A 22,636-nucleotide genomic window follows, 5' to 3' on the forward strand; every position below is an offset into this window, starting at 1 on the left:
TTTCTCTAACTGTGGGGAAGCAGAAGCCAGTCCTTTCTCAGGAGGTGTAACAGTGAAACAGGCAGTTCTGGATGAGAAGTCCTTTTGAGACTGATTCACTGATGCTACGGCAAACGTCTAGCTAAGTAATAAAAAAGAAGATTTTGATATTCATTTTGTATCAGATTTATGTTTTCTAAAAAGCTGAATGAGAGCTCCTTGGACCAGGAAGGGGACTTGATGAAGCATCGCTTCTGGAAGAATCAACAAACACTCCTGATTAACATGTCCCAGGCATCTGAGAAGAGACTCGGGGTTGGTTTTCCTGCATCTGCACTTGTTGATTTTGGTTTTGATTGGCTTTAATATTAGCCAGAACCTCTTAAAGATAGAGAAATATTTCAACTGCCACTCAGACCTTCTGAATCCAAATCTTGATCACTGGTTTGGTTTAGAAAATAAAGAAGATGATATGAGGCATAAATAATTATCTTTTATTGAGCATCTACTGTGTGCCAGCACTGTCTAGCTGGGTACTTTATGTAACCTCTCGTCTTCACAGAAAGAATAGAGTTAGGCTGGTCTTATTACCTCCATTTTACAGTTAAAACACTGAGGCTTGCATTTGCAGCAACATGGATGGACCTAGAGATTGTCATACTAAGCAAAGTAAATCAGACAGTGAAAGACAAATACCATATGATATCACTTATATGTGGAATCTAAAATATGACACAAATGAACTTATCTATGAAACAGAAACAGACTCACAGACATAGAGAACAGACTTGTGGTTGCCAAGGGGGGTGGGAGAGGGAAGGATTGGAAGCTTGGGATTAGTAGATGCAAACTATTATATACAAGATGGATAAACAGCAGGGTCCTACTGTATAGTACAGGAAACTATATTCAATATCCTGTGATAAACCATAATGGAAAAGAATACGAGAAAGAACATATAACTGAATCACTTTGATGTACATCAGGAATTAACACAACATTTTAAATCAACTATATTTCAATCAAATTAAAAAAATAAAAAGCAAACAAACAAAAACACACTGAGGCTTGCAGATTGGGTGACTCATATTGACTGGTGTGTTTCAATGGTTTGACTACCAAGCCCCGCCCTCTGAGACACGTGAGGAAAAACCATCAGTACAGTAGGCTCTGCTTTTTACTTAAATATGTACATTTATACACAATAGAAAAAAATCTAGATGAATATAAAGCCAGAATATCCTCAGTGGTTACATTTAAGGGGTAGGATTAGAGGTGATTTTAGTTTTCTTTTTCTAATTTGTCAAGAGTAAACATGCATCGCTTGAATAGGAAAAAAAGAAAAGAAAAGAAACAAAACCCTAGCTCTTTCCTGGGTCGACTAAATCTAAAAGGATGGCTTCCTGTCAGAAAGAAGCCACACCCTTAGATATTTTAGGTCCAATTCAGGGACAATGTTGGATTTGAGACTTTGCTTTAGAGCATAATTTTAGGAGAAAGGTCTGCTTAGTTTCAGTTTAAAAGTTTGGGGTAGGTTTTCTTCCTGAAAGAATCAGTGGTTTGTGGTTATTAAATTTCAGATTAGTACCCATGAGCCAGGCACTGTGCTAGGCAGTTAAGGGAGCCCCTGTGTGTGTGTGTGTATGTGTGTGTGTGTGCCTGTTGTGTGTGTATGGGGTGGGGGTGAGGTGCAGGATGGCAAACAAAAGAGAAAAACATGCTTCAAAGAGTGCCCAGTTTTGTGGTCTAGCTGAAGATAGACATAACCTACTCTAGTTCAGGTCAAACTAGGAGACACTAGCTAGTCCAAGCCCGGTGTTTTACATACAAAGAAACTGAGGCCCAGAGAGGGGAAGCAACTTGCCTGGAGCCACACAGTAAACTAGTGACCTCGATGGGACCAGAAGACCTTGTGCCCTGATCACCAGGCAATCAGGTTTGCAGTGAGGCCTGCCCTATAGGTGAGGAATATCTGTGCTCCTGTGAAGAATGTGGATCCTGGACAGGAGATCTAGGGGCTTCCCAGGGCAATGGGAAGGGCCTGAGTTTACAGTCAGAAGGATCTGCTCTAGCTGGTCATTGCGTGTCTGGAACCTAAATCTCCTAATCAATGAAAAGGAATGTACAGTCCCTATCTTGTAGGGTTGATGAGGTGAGAAAATGCCAGCACAGAGCCCAGCCATCAACCCTCAATGAGTTCCCCTTTCCCTTCTTCCCCAGGAACCACATTAGCTCCATTTGAAGCAAAGTAGATTAGATTCTCAAGACTACATCCTGAGAAAGGAAAGAGCCCAGAGATCTGAAAGCCGGTGACTGTGTCCTCCTGCACTGCCAAGGCGGTGCCATTGGTGCAGGCTCAAACTCCATGGGGTTTCTCATCCTTGGCACCATTGACACTTGGGACCTGGTAATTCCCGGTTGTGACGGCTGTTCTGTGCATCATAGGATGTTTAGCAGCTTCCTTGGCCTCTTCTCACCAGATGCCAGTAGCAGCGCCCTCTCCCCTAACTTGTGACAAGCAAAAATATCTCCAGACATTGCCAAGTGTCCTCTGGGGTGGGGGGGAACTGCCCCCAGTTGAGAACCACTGGGCTACATAAGGGTAAGCAGGCACAGGCAGGGGTCTGTCTTACCTAGGAGATGGGACAAAACCACGCCCCCAGAAAGAATCAGGGTTGCAAATTCTCTACTTTAAGGCAAATAACTGTAACTCTGAGCCTTCTTGCTAAGCAGGCAGGTGTATCTAACAGTATACATAGTCTTTGTTTGTTAGGTTTACAAAGATATGTGAATTCTTCATCAATGCATTCAATGTGTTATATGTATGCATCACTGCATTTGCCTTTCATCTTATTCTCCAGTTCATCTAGTTGGGGGTCTTCCCATGATGCCCTTGCTGATTTCTGGAGCCTGAAGCCCCACCCCTCCCCACAATGCCCACAGGACTGTGTGTTCCTCTCTGATGGTGCTGACTTTTCCCGCAGTGTATATCGCCACAACAGCCTATCCACCAGACCATCCATTCACCCTTCCACCCATTCAAACACCTATAAGCACCATGTGCCGAGTACTAAGTGCTGAAGGTATGGCTGGCTTCTACCATAAGCATACAAAACCCCATGTAGGGGTTCTTTTCCATTTTCCCCCCAATAGAATGAAGCTTCTTCTGCTAAAGGTCCAGTACTCTTTGTCTTTTAAAATTTCTCATAGTTTGCTTGTCCTTAACAAGACATTCCTCTGGTTTCTGATTAATTTCTCTAGCTTTATTTCTTAAGTAAGGTTTTTTTTAATGTGATTTTATTATAAGCAGCCACCCATCTTCTACAGAAGAATTACACATTTTAGATAAATATGACCAAACATTTCCCATGTTGCTAAAAGGAAAACAGAGATTCTTGCTCTTCTGAAAAAAGAACTACTATAATTGGCTGCAAGTCACTGGTTTGCTGGGACACTGGCTTCTTTTACCTTCTGATGGTCATTAAGAACTCTGGGAGGATGACCATGAGGCTCTCGAATTTGAACACAGAGGAGTAATTCATAAGAAGTCTTTTATTTCTCCAAGTTCTCTTTCTGCAGAAAAGTGCCTTTTTCTCAACCACGGGATACAACTTAGAAATGTATTTATGTTGAAGAACTAGGACCCTGAAAAGTCTAATATTGACTTTGAACATTTAGAACAGAGAATCCAAGGTGACAACACTAAAACCCTTGACACAGCAGTCTTCATAATCATAACGTATGAAAATCCATTACCACCACCACTAGCCAATACAATCTTTTCTTGGAGAAAGATGTAACCGGACAGACAGAGCAATCACTAGTAAACAAAAAGCTGGGAACACAGGTCTTGCCTATTCTTTAACACTGACAAATTTACGAAAGCAAAGCTAGCAGTTCTAATGGGGGTATAAGTAAGTACCTGGTTTTTGGATGGCAATTTGGCAAGACTTCAATGGTCCATATCCTTTGAACTTTTCACTACATTTCTGAGATCAGCACACACACACACACAAATCTTATACACGGGGAAGTAAAACCCTAAAAATGTAATGCCCTACAGCATTTATTCCAACTCCAGAGTAGCCAACACACATATACAACACAGATGAAAACCCTACAGAGGTCAAACAATAAGAGCATATCATCGATGGGATTATATTGAGGTATTAACGTGATATTTACAGAATAGTTCTTTATGATTTAGGAAACTGTTTACAATGTAATTTTAATTTAAGAAAAAGAATATAAAATTGCCAGGTAAAAATTCATACTGAAAAGCCTATTAAGTAATAATAAGTAATAAGGGTGATGGAATTATGGGTGTTTTTTTCCCCATAATTCTTCACATTGTTTACAATAAAATGTATTGCTTTACTGATAAGAAATCATTTAAAGAGGATATTTAAGAAGAGTTTGTATGACCATGAAAAGTGTTTAGGTTTAATATTAAGCAAAATGGTATATAGAGAATTAAGATAATGATCTGTGATCCCAGCTGCGTAAAAGAAAAGAGGAACCAGGACGAGGGGGAGGAGGGCGAGGAAGGGGAGGTGGAGGAGGAGAACGAGGGGGTTGGGGGAGGAGAAGAGAACAACAAGAACAAGGAGAAACAAAATAAAAAGAAATACAAGTGTTTACCAAGTTTATCTCCTTTAGAGAGCTTTGTATAGTTAGAAACTAAAGGTAATTTTTTATCCTTCTTTCTACTTTTCTTTTCCAATATTTTATTTATATTTTTTAATTATTTTTTTATTTTTATTTTTATTTTTTTTTTCTTGTGGTATGCGGACCTCTCACTGTTGTGGCCTCTCCCGTTGCGGAGCACAGGTTCCAGATGCGCAGGCTCAGCGGCCATGGCTCACGGGCCTAGCCGCTCCGCGGCATGTGGGATCTTCCCAGACCGGGGGCACGAACCCATGTCCCATGCATCGGCAGGCAAACTCTCAACCACTGCATCACCAGGGAAGCCCCTTTTCCAATATTTTAAATAAATGAGAATGCTTATTGCAAAAAAATCAACCATTTTTAAAATAGTAAAGTCGGGCCTCCCTGGTGGCGCAGTGGTTGAGAGTCCGCCTGCCGATGCAGGGGATGCGGGTTCGTGCCCCGGTCTGGGAGGATCCCATGTGCCGCGGAGCGGCTGGGCCCGTGAGCCATGGCCGCTGGGCCTGCGCGTCCGGAGCCTGTGCTCCGCAACGGGAGAGGCCACAACAGTGAGAGGCCCGCATACCGCAAAAAGAAAAAAAAATAAATAAATAAAATAGTAAAGCCTGAAAATCATTTTCTTCAGTTTTGGCTCCTGGACCACTAAATAAAATATCATCCTGGTAGATCAAGATCTTTAATTGAGAGCTCAAAGAACACATTCTATTTAAATCCATTTGAAAGTGGGTATCATCTTTGCCTTTCTTCTGTGGATTCCGTGTCTGCTGCTGAAACCACCATTTCCTACTTGTTCTTTTACATCTCAGCTGAGATCTCCATATACCACCATGACCTGTGCTAATCCTATTTACCCGTCTGTCACTGTTAAATTCTCATCAGGCATTACTTCCTTTTTTGAAACAAAAGGCAAACCAAAACAACAGGTGGGGGACTTCCCTGGTGGTCCAGTGGTTAAGACTTAGCTTTCCAATGCAGGGGGTGAGGGTTCAATCCCTGGTAGGGGAGCTAAGGTCCCACATGCCTTGGGGCCAAAAGTCAAAACCAAAACAAAACATAAAACAGAAGCAATATTGTAACAAACTCAATAAAGACTTTAAAAATGGTCCACATCAAAAAACCCCAAAACTGGTGAAATGTCCACTCTCAAGTCCAGAATATCTGTCAAGAGCTGATGAATAACTCCGAGAAGTTCTGGCCAGAGATTAGGGCATGCATGCGTCTTAACTCTTCTGTCACTGGTAAAGAGGAAAGAAAATGCTCTTTCATAAGTATCAGTACTCTGTCAAATTCTTCCTGTTTAACTTCTAGAATGAGAGGGTATGGCATTCAAAATAATGATACTCTCCTCCCTGCAAAAAATGCCCACATCCTAATCCCCAGAACCTCTGAATATGTTAGGTTACATGTCAAAGGGGAATTAAGGTTGCAAGTAGAATTAAGGTTGCTAAATAGTTGACTTTAAAATAGGGAGATTATCCTGGATTATCCAGGTGGGCCCAGTGTCATCACAAGGGTCCTTAAAAGTGGGAGAGGTTGGCAGAAAAGAAGGTCAGGGTGATGAAATGTGAAAATTCAACCCATCATCGCTGGCTTTGAAGATGCAGGAAGGTCCAAGAAATATGGGAGACCTCTAAAATCTGGAAAAGGTAAGGAGACAGATTCTCCCTGGAGCCTCCAGAAAGGAATACAGCCCTAAAAACACATTAATCTTGGCCCAGTGAGGCCATGTTAGACTTCTGACCTACAGAATTGTCAGACAATAAATGTGTGTTGCTTTAAGCCAATACATTTGTGATAAATTGTTGCAGCAGCAATGGAAAACTAATGCAGAGCATATAAAGTTACAGAAAGGGGACAGAGAGCAAATAGGTCAATTTACTTTTGACTAAAGTCAAAGAAGGTGGCTTATATATCTCAAAATGGACCCAATACCAAACAGTAATTGAGGAAGAAGATAAAATCTTCTGCTTCAGATATTTTACAGTAGCATGAAGCAGGAGATTGTCAACCCTCCATCCATGATTTCTAAGCAATTTATTACTACTTTTTTTACTTGCAGTATCCTTTGTTGTTATTTTACATTGATGTTGCATTTAAAAATTCAAAAATTAGAGAAAAATGTAATTTTGACAGTCCAAATGTCTGTTACTTTATATCCACTCCCTCCCCTGCTCAGGAAGTATTAAAAACTCCTGTTCATAATTAGATGTGACCTCATACATTTTTCTATAAGCAATGTTTTTAAGCAACTATATCCTTGTTTGATAAAGAAAAAATATTTATTTCATTCTGAAACAGGCTAAAGGCAACTAGAACATTATATTACAGCAGTAATTCTTAACTAGAGCAAGTTTGTTCCCCAGATGACATTTGGCAATGTCTGCAGGCATTTTTGGTTGTCACAACTTGGAGGCCACTGCTACTGGCATCTGGTGGGCAGAGGCCAGGGATGCCACTAAATATCCTCCAATGCATAGGACAGACCCACAACATAGACATACATGGCACAAAATATAAATAATGCTGAGATTGAGAAACCCTGGTATAAAGGGATGCAGGTGAAACCATATTCTTGTTTAATAATAAAGAAATATTTATTCCATTCTGAAACAGCCTAGAGGGAGGCAGATGCCTGGTCAATACAAGGAAGAACTTTTAAAATAATGAGGCCATTTATGATGTATACCTCACAATGTAGAGGGACTTCTCTGTCATGAGAAGGATTCTAACAAGGCTAACTAGTCCCATGCCAGGGATGCTGAAAAAGGTAGGAGTGCATAGTTGTGGTTGGACTCAGAGGTTCCACCTTTAGTGAAGATATATGGTTCCATTTAAAAGCATCGGCAAAAATTTCCTACTTCAGGGCTTCCCTGGTGGCGCAGTAGTTGAGAGTCCGCCTGCTGATGCAGGGGACACGGGTTCGTGCCCCGGTCATTACTTTCTCTTCAATGCTTCACTTTTATGGAAATTTCTCAATGTCTCAAGAAGTCCGTCAAGCCGATTATCAAAGGGTCTTGAAAAAAATTCAGGCTTAAGATGAGCCAAGGTGTAAATAACCTCAGGATCATCTTCCTTTCCAGGAAATATCCAGATTCCTAACTCCAGCTGACATCCCCAGGCTCATTCCAGTTGCCCAGGCACCCAGCTGGCACTTTCCTTGATGCTCTATTCTGAGAGCCTCAAAGAGGGTGGTAAATTGTATGGGACCACAAACCTAGCTGGGTGATGGAACACGTATTCCCCACAGTTGATGTGGGAAGGGCACAGACACACAGTGGAGGGGAAGTGAGGAACCAGCTGCCCAGGGTTCTGCTTGCAGGAAACTCCTCGGGGTGCTGGGCAAGGCCTTTTACACCTCAGTGTGGATTTCTCAACTGTAAATCACCTCCCCAGCCACGGCAGCAGCTCCTGCACAAATGTCTGGGAAGGGGAGCCAACGTTCAGTGCCCACGTGTGACAAGTGGAAGTGAGGCAGGAGATAGATGGGCCCCAGGTTGAACAGCTGGAGTTTGTCCCCTGTGGAGACATACTCTAAGAGGAAGAGCAGGAGGGGCTAAGCTCTGCCCAGATAAGAGACCACATATTGTTCATTCTAGAGGTCAAGGAGACCTTCCCGACTATACATGCACAGAAAGTCTCCTTGGAGGTCAAAAAGGGAACAGTGTCAACCTACCCATAGGCCTCTTTGCTAGAATCCATCTTGGCTAAAAGATGCCCATGCGCACATGGGAGGGCCCTGAGATAACCCAAATATGAACTCAGAACCAGGCAAAGCAAGATGATTGGCCAAGGGAAACCCAGAAGGAATGCCCCATATGGGTAGATTCAAACTACCATGAAGGCGCAACTCTGTCTCTGAGTCCGCCTGTGTGTGTACCCACACGTACTCTTTTTTCCTCCGAATAAACACTTTGCTTGTTTCACTACTTTCCGTTTCTCTGCGGAAATTCATTTTCTGCAAAGCCACACAGGCCAGGGGCTTGTCACTGGCCACTGGTCTAGTGGCTAAGATTCAGAGCTCACTGTCCCCGCCTGACTTCAATCTCTGGTGGAAACCGAAATCCTGCCTCAAGCCGCTGCAGGCCGAGTTTACCTGAGATCAGAAGCTGCAGCTGGAGGAAGCCAAGTCTGAAGCTTTCTCACCAACTTCGGCAGGGCCACCAGAACACCATCCCCGAGGAAATCAGTGGGTACTGGCAGCTCACCTGTGCCTCCTGGTGGCCAGAAGGCCATCCCCGAGCCGCAGTCAGCAGGACTTCCGTGTTGGCGGGATTCTGAATGCTGCCATGGCTCAGACCGTGCAGAATGTTACATTGTCACTCACTCTGCCCATCACATGCCACATTTGCCTGGGGGAGCTGGTAACCTCACCTCATATTTAATCACAAAGAATAAGCAGTTGGGGATTGGTTCAAGATGGCGGAGTAGAAGGACATGTGCTTACTCCCTCTGGTGAGAGCACTGGAATCACAACTAACTGCTGAACGATCATCGACAGGAAGACACTGGAACTCACCAAAAAAGATACCCCACATCCAAAGACAAAGGAGAAGCTGCAATGAGAAGGTAGGAGGGGCACAATCACAATACAATCAAATCCCATAACCACTGGGTGGGTGACTCACAAACTGGAGAACAATTATACCACAGAACTCCACCCACTGGAGTGAAGGAGCTGAGCCCCACGTCAGACTTCCCAACCTGGGGGTCCAGCAACTAGAGGAGGAATTCTTAGAGAATCAGACTTTGAAGGCTAGTGGGATTTGATTGCAGGACTTTGACAGGACTGGGGTAAACAGAGACTCCACTCTTGGAGGGCACACACAAAGTAGTGTGTGCATCAGGACCCAGGGGGAAAGAGCAGTGATCCTGTAGGAGACTGAACCACACTTAGCTGCTAGTGTTGGAGGGTCTCCTGCAGAGGTTGGTGGTGGTGGCTGTGGCTCACCACAGGGACAAGGACACTTGCAGCAGAAGTTCTGGGAAGTACTCCTTGGTGTAAGCCCTCCCAGAGTCCGCCATTAGCCCCACCAAAGAGCCTGGGCAGGCTCCAGTGCTGGGTGGCCTCAGGCCAAACAACCAACAGGGAGAGAACCCAGCCCCACCCATGAGCAGACAAGCGGATTAAAGTTTTACTGAGCTCTGCCCACCAGAGCAAGACACAGCTCTACCCACCACCAGTCCCTCCATTCAGGAAGCTTGCACAAGCCTCTTAGATAGCCTCATCCACCAGAGGGCAGACAGCAGAAGCAAGAACAACTACAGTCCTGCAGCCTGTGGGACAAAAACCACATTCACAGAAAGATAGACAAAATGAAAAGGCAGAGGGCTATGTACCAGATGAAGGAACAAGATAAAAGCCCAGAAAAACAAGTAAATGAAGTGGAGACAGGCAACCTTCCAGAAAAAGAATTCAGAATAATGATAGTGAAGGTGATCCAGGACCTCGGAAAAAGAATGGAGGCAAAGATCAAGAAGATGCAAGAAATGTTTAACAAAGACCTAGAAGAATTAAAGAACAAACACCTAGAAGAAATACAGAACAAACAATACAGTAACTGAAATGAAAAATACACTACAAGGAATCAATAGCAGAATAACTGAGGCAGAAGAACGGATACGTGACCTGGAAGACAGAATGGTGGAATTCACTGCTGTGGAACAGAATAAAGAAAAAAGAATGAAAAGGAATGAAGCTAGCCTAAGAGACCTCTGGAACAACATTAAACGCAACAACATTCGCATGATAGGGGTCCCAGAAGGAGAAGAGAGAGAGAAAGGACCTGAGAAAATATTTGAAGAGATTATAGTCGAAAACTTCCCTAACATAGGAAAGGAAATAGCCACCCAAGTCCAGGAAGCACAGAGAGTCCATTACAGGATAAACCCAAGGAGAAACACACCAAGACACATGGTAATTAAATTGACAAAAATTAAAGACAAAGAAAAAATATTAAAAGCAACAGGGGGAAAATGACAAATAACATACAAGGGAACTCCCATAAGGTTAACAGCTGATTTCTCAGCAGAAACTCTACAAGCCAGAAGGGGGTGGTATGATATATTTAAAGTGGTGAAAAGGAAGAAACTACAACCAAGATTACTCTACTGGGCAAGGATCTCATTCAGATTTGACAGAGAAATCAAAAGCTTTACAGACAAGCAAAAGTTACAAGAATTCAGCACCAGCACACCAGCTCTGTAACAAATGCTAAAGGAACTTCTCTAAGTGGGAAACACAAGAGAAGAATAGGACCTACAAAAACAAACCCAAACAATTAAGAAAATGGTAATAGGAACATACATATTGATAATTACCTTAAATGTGAACGGATTAAATGCTCCAAACAAAACACACAGACTGGCTGAATGGATACAAAAACAAGACCCTTATATATGCTGTCTACAAGAGACCCATTTCAGACTTAGGGACACAAACAGACTGAAAGTGAGGGGATGGAAAAAGATATTCCATGCAAATGGAAATCAAAAGAAAGCTGGAGTAGCAATACTCATATCAGATAAAATAGACTTTAAAATAAAGAATGTTATAAGAGACAAGGAAGGACACTACATAATGATCAAGGGATCAATGCAAGAAGAAGATGTAACAATTATAAATATATATGCACCCAACATAGGAGCACCTAAATACATAAGGCAAATGCTAACAGCTATAAAAGAGGAAATCAACAGTAACACAACAATAGTGGGAGACTTTAACACTTCACTTACACCACTGGACAGATCATCCAGACAGAAAATTAATAAGGAAACAGAAGCTTTAAATGACACAATAGACCAGATAGATTTAGTTCATATTTATAGGGCACTCCATCCGAAAACAGCAGATTGCAATTTCTTCTCAAGTGCACATTGAACATTCTCCAGGATAGATCACATCTTGGGTCACAAATCAAGCCTTGGTAAATCTGAGAAAATTGAAATCATATCCAGCATCTTTTCTGACCACAACGTTATGAGATTAGAAATCAATTACAGGGGAAAAAAACGTAGAAAAAACAAACACATGGAGGCTAAACAATACGTTCTTAAATAACCAAGAGATCACTGAAGAAATCAAAGAGGAAGTCAAAAAATACCTAGAGACAAATGACAATGAAAACATGATGATCCAAAACCTATGGGATGCAACAAAACCAGTTCCAAGAGGGAAGTTTATAGCAATACAAGCCTACCTCAAGAAACAAGAAAAATTTCAGATAAACAGTCTAACTTTACACCTAAATGTTCTTGGAGAAGATAAACAAAATTGATAAACTATTAGTCAGACTCATCAAGAAAAAGAGGGAGAGGACTCAAATCAAAAAAATTAGAAATGAAAAAGGACACCAAAGAAATACAAAGCATCATTAGAGACTACTACAAGCAACCCTATGCCAATAAAATGAACAACCTGGAAGAAATGGACAAATTCTTAGAAAGGTATAACCTTCCAAGACTGAACCAGGAAGAAATAGAAAACATGAAAAGACCAATCACAAGTAATGATATTGAAACTGTGATTAAAAACCTTCCAACAAACAAAAGTCCAGGAGCACAGGGCTTCACAGGTGAATTCTATCAAACATTTAGAGAAGAGCTAACATCCATCCTTCTCAAACTCTTCCAAAAAATTTCAGAGGCAGGAACACTCTCAAACTCATTGTACAAGGCCACCATCATCTTGACACCAAAACCAGAAAAAGATACCACAAAAAAATAAAATTACAGACCAACATCAGTGATGAATATAGATGCAAAAATCCTCAACAAAATACTAGCAAACAGAATCCAAGAACACATTAAAAGGATCATATACCATGATCAAGTGGGATTTATCCCAGGGATGCAAGGATTCTTCAACATATGCAAATCAATCAATGTGATACACCATATTAACAAACTGAAGAATGAAAAACATATGATCATCTCAATAGATGCAGAGAAGGCTTTTGACAAAATTCAACACCTATTTATGATAAAAACTCTCCAGAAAGTGGGCACAGAAGGAACCTACCTCAACATAATAAAGACCATATATGACAAATCCACAGCAAACATCATTCTCAATGGTGAAAAACTGAAAGTATTTCCTCTAAGATCAGGAACAAGACAAGGATGTCCACTCTCACCGCTATGATTCAACATAGTTTTGGAAGTCCTAGCCATGGCAATCAGAGAAGAAAAAGAAATAAAAGGAATACAAATTGGAAAAGAACAAGTAAAACTGTCACTGTTTGCAGATGACATGATATTAAACATAGAGAATCCTAAAGATGACACCAGAACACTGCTAGAGCTAATCAATGAATTTGGTAAAGTAACAGGATACAAAATTAATGCACAGAAATCTCTTGCATTCCCATACACTAACAAAGCAAGATCAGAAAAAGAAATTAAGGAAACAATCCCATTCACCACTGCAACAAAAAGAATAAAATACCTAGGAATAAACCTACCTAAGGAGGTAAAACACCTGTACTCAGAAAACTATAAAACACTGATGAAAGAAATCAAAGATGATACAAACAGATGGAGAGATATACCATGTTCTTGGATTGGAAGAATCAATATTGTGAAAATGACTATACTACCCAAAGCAATCTACAGATTCAATGCAATCCCTGTCAAATTACCAATGGCATTTTTTACAGAACTAGAACAAAAAATATTAAAATTTGTATGGAGACACAAAAGACCCTGAATAGCCAAAGCAGTCTTAAGGGCAAAAAGCGAATTTGGAGGAATCAGACTCTCTGACTTCAGACTATACTACAAAGCTACAGTAATCAAGGCAATATGGTGTGGCACAAAAACAGAAATATAGATCAATGGAACAAGATGGAAAGCCAGAGGTTAACCCACGCACCTATGGTCAACTAATCTATGACAAAGGAAGCAAGCATATACGATAGAGAAAAGACAGTCTCTTCAATAAGTGATGCTGGGAAAACGGGACAGCTACATGCAAAAGAATGAAATTAGAAAACTCCCTAACACCATATAGAAAAATAAACTCAGAATGGATTAAAGACCTAAATGTAAGACTGGACATGATAAAACTCTTAGAGGAAAATATAGATAGAACAGTTTTTGACATAAATCACAGCAAGATCTCTTTTGATCCACCTCCTACAGTAATGGAAAAAAAAAACAAAAATAAACACATGGGACCTAATGAAACTTAAAAGCTTTTGCACAGCAAAGGAAACTATAAACAAGACAAAAAGACAACCCTTAGAATGGGAGAAAATATCTGCACATGAATCAACCTACAAAGGCTTAATCTCCAAAATACATAAACAGCTCATGCAGCTCAATATTAAAAAAACAAACAACTCAATCAAAAAATGGGCAGAAGACCTAAATAGACATTTCTCCAAAGAAGACATACAGATGGCCAAGAGGCACATGAAAAACTGCTCAACATCACTAATTATTAGAGAAATGCAAATCAAAACTACAATGAGGTATCACCTCACACCAGTTAGAATGGGCATCATCAGAAAATCTACAAAGAACAGTTGCTGGAGAGGGTGTAGAGAAAAGGGAACCCTCTTGCACTGTTGGTGGGAATGTAAATTTATACAGTCACTATGGAGAACAGCATGGAGGTTCCTTAAAAAACTAAAAATAGAATTACCATATGACCCAGCAATACCTCTACTGGGCATATACACAGGGAAAACCATAATTCAAAAAGACACATGTACCCCAGTGTTCACTGCAGCATATTTACAATAGCCAGGTCATGGAAGCAACCTAAATGCCCATCGACAGACGAATGGATAAAGAAGATGTGGTATATGTATATACAATGGTATATTACTCAGCCATAAAAAGGAACGAAATTGGGTCATTTGTAGAGACATGGATGGACCTAGAGACTGTCATACAGAGTGAAGTAAGTCAGAAAGAGAAAAACAAATATCGTATATTAACTCATATATGTGGAATCTAGAAAAATGGTACAGATGAACTGGTTTGCAAGGCAGCAATAGAGACAGAGATATAGAGAACAAATGTATGGACCCCAAGGGGGGAAAGTGGGGGGTGGTGGTGGGATGAATTGGGAGATTGGGATTGACATATATACATTAATATGTATAACATAGATAACTAACAAGAATCTGCTGTATAAAAAATAAATAAATTGGTAACCGATCCCAGCTTAAGATGGAGCAGGGAGCCGAGGACCTAAGCCAGTGGCATGGGGCTCAGCACCAGTTCACAGAGAAGCAGTGGAGTGCACACCTCTTGGAACCATGGCCCATCAGGCATTCAACACGTCCCTCAGTGCATAGAGATGTAGACGACCTCCTTGGTCTCTGCTGAGGCACCCAGGCAGAACACCAGTGAAATGGAGTCACACTTCAGTATGTTGCTGCCTGACCACGGTGTGAGCTACCGCCCCCAAGTGACTTTCACACCTTCCCAGATGATTTACACTGAGGGAATGTCTCCTTCCCAGACAGGAATGATGATTTTCAAGGGGCCCCAGGCGATGCCCTTAGGAGAGCCCAGTATTCCAGGGGTGGCCACAACCTTTGGTGGGAATCTAAGGATGTCCCCCAATGGGCCGCCAGTCTCACCTGCCAGTGGAATCCCAGTGATGTCCCACATCAGAATGTGAACAATGCCTTATTCTGACCTCCCAACAGTAACTTCTAATGGAGGCCCTTTAACACCTAAAACATTATTGGATCCAACCATGCCTCCCACTGAGGCCCTGGCAATGCTCCGCTCTGTGAATCAGATGTTGCCCCCTAGAAACCCCCACCACTATGGGATGCCCCCAGCTGGATCACCATTATTGCTGGCTTTGGACTCCCAGGGCTCTTTTGTGAGCCAGCCAGTCTCCCAGGAAGACCCCTTCCTACCTAAGCAACCCTTACCTGCTCCATGGAGAGCAGAGCTGTAATCTGGGGCCCAGGAAAGGGCTCCTAGGAGGAGATCCCCAGTTTCAAGGCCTTACCGCTGCGACTATGAGAACTGTGAAAAAGCTTACACTAAGTGCTCCCACCTCGTGAGTCACCAACACAAACACACAGGTGAAAGGCCCTATAAATGCATGTGGGAAGCCTGTACTTGGTCCTTCTTCCATTCTGATGAACTTAGAAGACATACTCGGATACACACCAGATACCGACCACATAAATGTGACCAGTGCGGCCAACAGTTCATGAGATCCGACCATCTCAGGCAACACCAAAGGACTCATATGTGGGTGACAATATCCCCAGACCCCCCGGCTGACAGTGGACATATGGCTGGTCCTCCTGCTCCTGGTCTTTAGGTCAATCTGCTCTTCCCCTCATTTTGGCTTCTCTGCCCAGATCTTGCCTGCCTCTGACCAGCTAGTCTCTTTGGTAGGTGTAGGTTTTGATGAAGACAGAAAGATTATGAGACAGTGTGGAAGCCCATATAGCTCTGGACCTAGTCAGGGCTCCTCAAAAACTGTCTTGGGTGTCCTCACATCTCTGGGGCCGCCTACTTTTGTGCCAAGTTCAGCCACATGGCAAGATGGAGCAAAGTAGTGATTGGGAGCTTTATAAAAAGCTCTTTATCTTATGTCACTCCCAGCTTGAAACCCTTTAGAGACTCTCCTTTGCCTGCTACATAAAATCTATGTTCCTTATCTTGGTCTTTGACAGTTTCCAGAGACAGACTATGTTCAAATCCTGAATTTACCACTTACTAGCCATGTGACTTTGGGAAAGGTCTTTGATCATTATGCCAGATTCCCTCTTCTGGTAAAAGAAAAACAGTATTGGACTGTTGTGAACACATCCTATGTACAAAAGCAGATTCTGTCCAGCACTCACCAGCCTCATGCCCAGAGTTTGTCTCCTCCCATCATTTCCAGACTTGGATGGAATGCCCCCACAAGACATGGGATCTGGCACCTCAAGTAGCCACTAGCAACCCAGGAATGTAGAAGAGTTAGTGCTCCTGGGGTAACATTTGACTAATGGGAGATGGGAGAAATCCAGGCTGATAAATTCCCTCTTCTTCCCTCCCTTCCCTGAACTGGTCTGGTACAAGACACCATTTCTCCCAATGGGGAGACCTCCCAAGTAGCCAGTGGACACACCTTCTGTGCCTCTTCCAGTCTTGTCATGAAGCAGACTCAACCTGCTATCACCTGGCATTACCTCCCATTCTCTTGCGTTGAGTCCCTTTTCTCACTCTCAATGTCCTGTATTTGCATCACCCAAATAAAACATCGGTACTTAGTTCTTGTTCTAGGCTCTGTTTTCTAGGTAACTTGGGGTTGGAAGACATTAGACTGGGTTAGAGAAGGATGAACCGCACTGTAACCTTCCCTCTTCCCCCCACCAAGCCAAGGTACCTGGACTACTAAATATCAGCTATTAAAAGGCCTGTTCTGCCCTGCCCCTCTCCTAGCATTGAGAGCATAATGACTCCTCTGGAAACTCAGCCACAGGTAGTTCAGAACCTCATTCCTGGATTTCTCAGCCAGCTGTTTTACTGACCAACAAACTCATAGAAAGGAACTTGCCTAAGTTCTCAAGTGGCAGAGCTGGGATCCCAACCAGGATCTGTCCACTTCAGAGGTAGATCTCTTATCTTAGAGATGATGTCTTCTACAGGTGTCTCCTGGGCCCAGTCTGGTGCCCAGCACTGTCAGGTGATGGCCACAGTGAAATGAATCACATCTGGTTCCTGTGGCCCAGGGACCATCTTGGTCTAGGGGCTGAGAGGTCCACCTTGGTGCAGTGGCCATGGAGAGGAGGATCACCTGAAGGGGAAGGTCAGAATTTCTGGAGGAGGTGACCCTTGAGCTCAGTAAGTGAGGGTATGTAACATTTAATAATCCCTTAATGTTGAAATAAACTGATCAGATGAATGAAGAGAAAAGAGAATTCCAGGCAGAGAGAAGCTGGATCTGGCAATTGCTCCCAGGAGAGTCAGCCTGCAAACTTCCATTCATTCGACAAATGTTCTTCAACCCACAATACAGAGAGCACCATGGCTGTCGGGACAACTCATGGTGAGGGGCACGGAGACAACGAAAGTGTGTGTCAGGGAAGAAAGACTTCTCAAGGAGGTGCCTGAGTCAGACCTAACAGCTTTATGGGGGTTAGCTGGACCTCCTATTTCCTGGACATCTACCTTTAGTCATGCCAGGGAAGAAAGACTTCTCAAGGAGGTGCCTGAGTCAGACCTAACAGCTTTATGGGGGTTAGCTGGACCTCCTATTTCCTGGACATCTACCTTTAGTCATGCCTTGTGCTGGACACTAAGCACTCAGAGAGCATGACAGTGCCTTGCTGCAGGGCAGAAAGATCACAACAAAAATTCTGAAAGTGCTCAATGCTGCCAAGGAGAAGAGCCATACCTCTGTGGACTCAAACTTATTTTGGGTGTCTGGGGCAGTCTCATGGCCTTGGTTGTGCCTGCCCCTCCCACCTCTACCCTGACCCTGTCCTGCAGGGCCACCTTGGTCCATTTCCTTAGTGGCCCCGGCATACCTGGGCCTGGCATCCTGGTGGTTTCCACCCAAATTGTGAGCCAGGGGAGTGGATATGATTAAAAAATGGGGTCAGGGGGCTCTCTTTTGTGACCCAATTACTGGCCCCAAGGAGAGCAGTCTGAAGTATCCAAAGTCTCTTTCGTTCCCATCTGAGCACTAGGTCCGTTCTACGGAGCAGGGCATCTTAGGCTCAATGGGCCAGGGCTGGTCTCTGTCCACCACCCATCTTGCTCACATGCAGCCCTGCTGGTAGGGTCAGCAGGCCAGGTTGCTTGTTGGGATGCAAGAGGGGTCTGTTGGTGACCCATCACTTTCACTGAGGAATGGAAGTGGGTAGGAACCAGAGTGGACAAGGGTGCACCATGTATGCTGCAGTGGCAAGGCAAAACAGGCCCCCACCCCTTGGAGGTCACAAACTAGTGGAGGAGGGACATAGGAAATGTACAGCATCCTGTGAGGACAAATATATCTATCTGGAGTTTACTATAGTAGGCCAAAGCAGTTAGGAAGGCATTTCTTAGGAAGAGTAATTTGAGCTCAGAGTTAAGGATTAACTAGGAGTTAGGCAGATAAAGGAGGTGAGGAAAGTCAATCTATCCTTTATCCAGTGATTACCCTATGGCAGGCATGGCTAAGCATTTCCCGGTGTTATCTTTGTTTCAACACAAGGCAGGATAATGGGTGGGTAAGACACTGTGGGCTCTCAAGTAAGACTAGAAGATTTTAATTCTGCCTTTGCCATATGTGACTGTGTGGCCTTGGGCAAATTAGTTATCTCTGCTTCAGATAGCAGTGGGGCCAGATTAGTAGATTCAAGCTCAAGAGAGATAGGATTGATCCCATTCAAAAATGGTTTCTTTGACTTGTTTAAGGGAGAAGGAGGTGTTTTGGTACTCCAGGTGGGAGTGGAAGGTGCCTTGGACCAGGTTGTGGAAGTAGAGGTGGAGGGTAGTAGATTTAGGAGAGACAATTAACCCTAATCCAATGAATTAATCCAGTTAATTCATTGGATTAGGTCCGTGAGGTAATAGTCAGGATGACACCCAGGTTTCTGGCTTGTGTGATAAATAAGGAGAACCAGATGAAATTCATTAACTTATATATTTTTATTGTGATATCTAACTAGTGCAAAAAATCTTTTGTATATGTACAACTTAATAATAAAAACACTTATTTGCCTTTTATGACACTTGAGAAGAACTTTGAGTTCCCCTCTGTTATCACATTCCTTGTCCTCAGCAGAGGTAACCACTATCTTGAATTTTTAATCTTGTCTTTGCTTTTCTTTGTTGTTTTTACCGTATATGTATCTATTCTTAAGCATATAATGATTGGGTTTATGTGGTTTTGAATTTTGTGTTTATTCTATTTGGGGTTTGTTGAACTCCTTCAATCTGAAGTTTTATAGTCTTAATAAAATTTGGAAAAATTTAAAAAAATAATTAATTTAATTTAATTTAAAAAAAAAAAAAGAAGGCCATCCCCTTCCCCTTCTTATGGACCAGGCCAATACTTAATGCTCGGATCCCTGAGTTCAGTGTTAGCCCAAGATTAGGTCCCAGGGCTTTGTAACTGTCAACACTTTGAAGGGATGCATTTCCTGGCTCCTACTCATAGACCAACCTCCTGGCTCAGCATTCTTATTGGGGTCAAAGGTAATTTGTTCAAGACTGATTTGTTAACACAAATCCCTCTGGAACCTGAACACGTTAAGTCCCTCAAGGGCTCCCAGCCCCCTTATAAGCCCACACACCTCTCCCTCCTCCTTCCTCCCATTTCCGCAGCCACCCCGGAAGTCAGAGGTCTGAATGAAAGCCTGACCTTTCCGTTTTTAGAGCTAGAAAGGTCTATGAGAGGCTCCAGGTGATGACGGGGAAGAGAATGTTCTCTGCTTTCTGGTTCTGTTTGGCTTGTTAAAAACAAGCCTCCCGCAGACTCAGGGTAGCGCAGCCGAGATCTTATCTGGGCGGCAGCCTGGAGCTCTGGGACATGGGGAGTAAGTGATCGGAGCAGAGAGGGACGGCTGTGTCATTCAGATCATACAGCGGCTTCTCAGAACTGGGCTCCGGAAGGAGCAACACTCGTGAGTGTGTGTGTGTGTGTGTGTGTGTGTGTGTGTGTGTGTGTGTGTAGACCCACAGATAAGAAAACTCCCTGTGCTCCGGGTTCCCCTGTCAGGATTCCCTCTCAGCACCCAATTCTTAGGGGTTGCTCCCCCGGGAAAAGGTTTGGGAGAACTGGGTTCGAATTCCATCACCCTCCCCGCAAAGATCCCAGAGCTGTTCGGAGGGCGGCAAGGAAGGCGAGACCAGCTCCGGCTTGGAGGTGGGTGCGGGCAGGGTCCCAGCCCTCCAACCCCCATCCTCCCCCATCTTCCCATCCCCATCCTTTCAGCCCCCAACCTTTCAGCCCCCCAGCCGGCGGCAACCCCCGGCTCCCACCCGCCCCGGGGTCCCTCCTCACCCGGGCGCCGCGATGAGCTGCTCGCGGGAACCGGGACCGGGCGCGCCGGCCCCGTCTGCTGCTAGCTCGCTGCCAGTACCGCGGGCTCTGTCGCCCGCTGTCACCGGGTCACCGAGGCCGCAGGGCGCCGGGCGAAGGACTGCGCGCTGGCTTCGCGCTCCTTCTGCCCCGCGCGGTCTGGTAACCCCGACTCTGACCTCCCCCGGCGCCGCAGGAGGAGGGACGGGGTGGAGCTGAGGTCACCGTCCTCCCACCAGCAGAGGCGCTGGGACGCGGGCGATCTCGGCGCACACAGCACCCTCCCAGGGCCGGGGGTCTGCAATCTGGACCCGCTTCCCTTAGCTTAACCCCCTTCCCCACCCAGGGACCCACCCACTCGTGCAGAGAGCGGGAGCTGCGCCCCCAGTTCCTGTTCTCAGACTCGATTCCGATCAGATCTTTCCCAGTTCCATTCACCCCCGCATCGCGCCGACGTTGCTCGTTTCACTAACTTCCCGGTTACTCTGTTTCCATCTGCAATCCGCAATGCCCTGCGCAGTCCACTTTCCGTTTTATATAGTACATTGGAACTAGAAATTATGTGGACGATGCTCCGGCTTGGAAGGCCTGCCACTGAGTTAGTTTCATTTCTCCGTGGAAATACAGTGAAGGGCAATCAGGAAGAGCTTTTATGACTTGGGGGGAAATGGTGTGAAAAGGGGCCATCTCGTAGCTCAGCTTAACCCAGTTCTTTGAGGTTTAGCTGAAATTCCTTCCTTCATTTTCCAATGCTTTCTCCTCAATCCAACTTTCTAATTTTAAATATTCATTTAAAGCTTCAGTTAGAGACTCAGAGAAAGTAGTTTGACATTCATAGGTGGAGTTAATGTTTTATGTGTTTTTTTTTTTTTTTTTTTTTTTTGCGGTACGCGGGCCTCTCACTGTTGGGGCCTCTCCCGTTGCAGAGCACAGGCTCCGGACGCGCAGGCTCAGTGGCCATGGCTCACGGGCCCAGCCGCTCCGCGGCATGTGGGATCCTCCCGGACCGGGGCACGAACCCGTGTCCCCCGCATCAGCAGGCAGACTCTCAACCACTGCGCCACCAGGGAAGCCCCTGCTTTATGCTTTTAACTAGTGATTTTTGGCTTTTTGGCGAGGTTGACAGGACTGTAGATGAAATTTATTTTATTTTTATTTGGAGGACTCCAAATTAAGAAGGCATGGATTATAGCTCCTTTCTCACACTTATTAGTGATGTCACTTTGGGCAAGTTATCCCTTCTGCTTCTCAGCTTCCTCAAGGGTAAAATGGAGATAATCAAAGTACATTAGTCAGAGGCACCTTGTGAGAACAAAATGCAAATGTACGTGAAATGCTTAGGACAGAGCATACACAGTGCTATCTAACAGTATTATCTTTAAAGAAGCAGTGACTTATTTAAACCTGACAGTAGGTGAACATTTAAACTATCTCAGCCTAATGACAATTTCCTGTACTTCCTGGGATAACCGCCTATGAAACAAATTGCCCCAGAATATTAATCTAAAAGGGTACATGATACACTACGTAAGAGGTCTCTAAGGACCTCCTCCCTTTAACCTTAAGACAGGATGAAGATTCAGAAGACACAATCAGAAAATTCATCATCACACTTAAAAAGGTGGTGGGCTTTGAAAGCAGGTCTTGAAGGCAAATATGAAATATTTTCTTTCTTCCTTTGCATGACAACTCTGTGCTTCCTCCTGTTGTAATCAGATCAGTCTCTCTGAGGATGTCAGACTGGTTGGCATTTAGCAGGTTAATGTCCTGAGAAGGTCCCCAGTGTAGGGTTGCCAGATTTAGCAAATGAAATACAAGACACCCAGTTAAATTTAAATTTCAGACAAATGACAAAAAGGTTTTAGTATAAGTAGGTTCCATACAATATTTGGAACCTACTTATACTCAAAATTATGTGTTGTTTATTTGAAATTCAAATTTAACTGGGCTTCCTGTAATTTTTCTGGCAACCCTTGTCCAGTGAAATGAATAAAGAATGGGCCTCAC

General features: G+C 43.7%; 1 protein-coding gene and 1 pseudogene across 4 annotated transcripts in view; one reads left to right on the forward strand and one right to left on the reverse strand.

Moving 5' to 3' along the window:
- Positions 1–20,743, reverse strand: part of PLA2G7 (phospholipase A2 group VII) — a 45,795-nt gene extending 25,052 nt beyond the window's left edge. The window contains exon 1 of one of the 3 annotated variants that reach the window (XM_082638011.1): positions 20,612–20,743. Coding sequence is in view for 1 of the 3 variants with exons in the window: in XM_082638012.1 (XP_082494138.1) it covers positions 8,853–8,880 (28 nt within the window). In the remaining 2 variants the exon portion in view is untranslated. Of the gene's footprint in view, positions 1–8,852; positions 8,955–20,611 lie in introns of those variants that run through there. The other 2 variants (XM_082638013.1, XM_082638012.1) reach the window with 2 other exon arrangements.
- Positions 15,029–15,946, forward strand: LOC309813143 (Krueppel-like factor 17; annotated as a pseudogene). Its single transcript has one exon. The product of its transcript is annotated as a Krueppel-like factor 17 (transcript).
- Positions 20,744–22,636: the final 1,893 nt, after the last annotated feature.

Source organism: Mesoplodon mirus (genome assembly GCF_964341445.2).
Source record: "Mesoplodon mirus genome assembly, chromosome: 12".
Lineage (NCBI taxonomy): Eukaryota > Metazoa > Chordata > Mammalia > Artiodactyla > Ziphiidae > Mesoplodon > Mesoplodon mirus.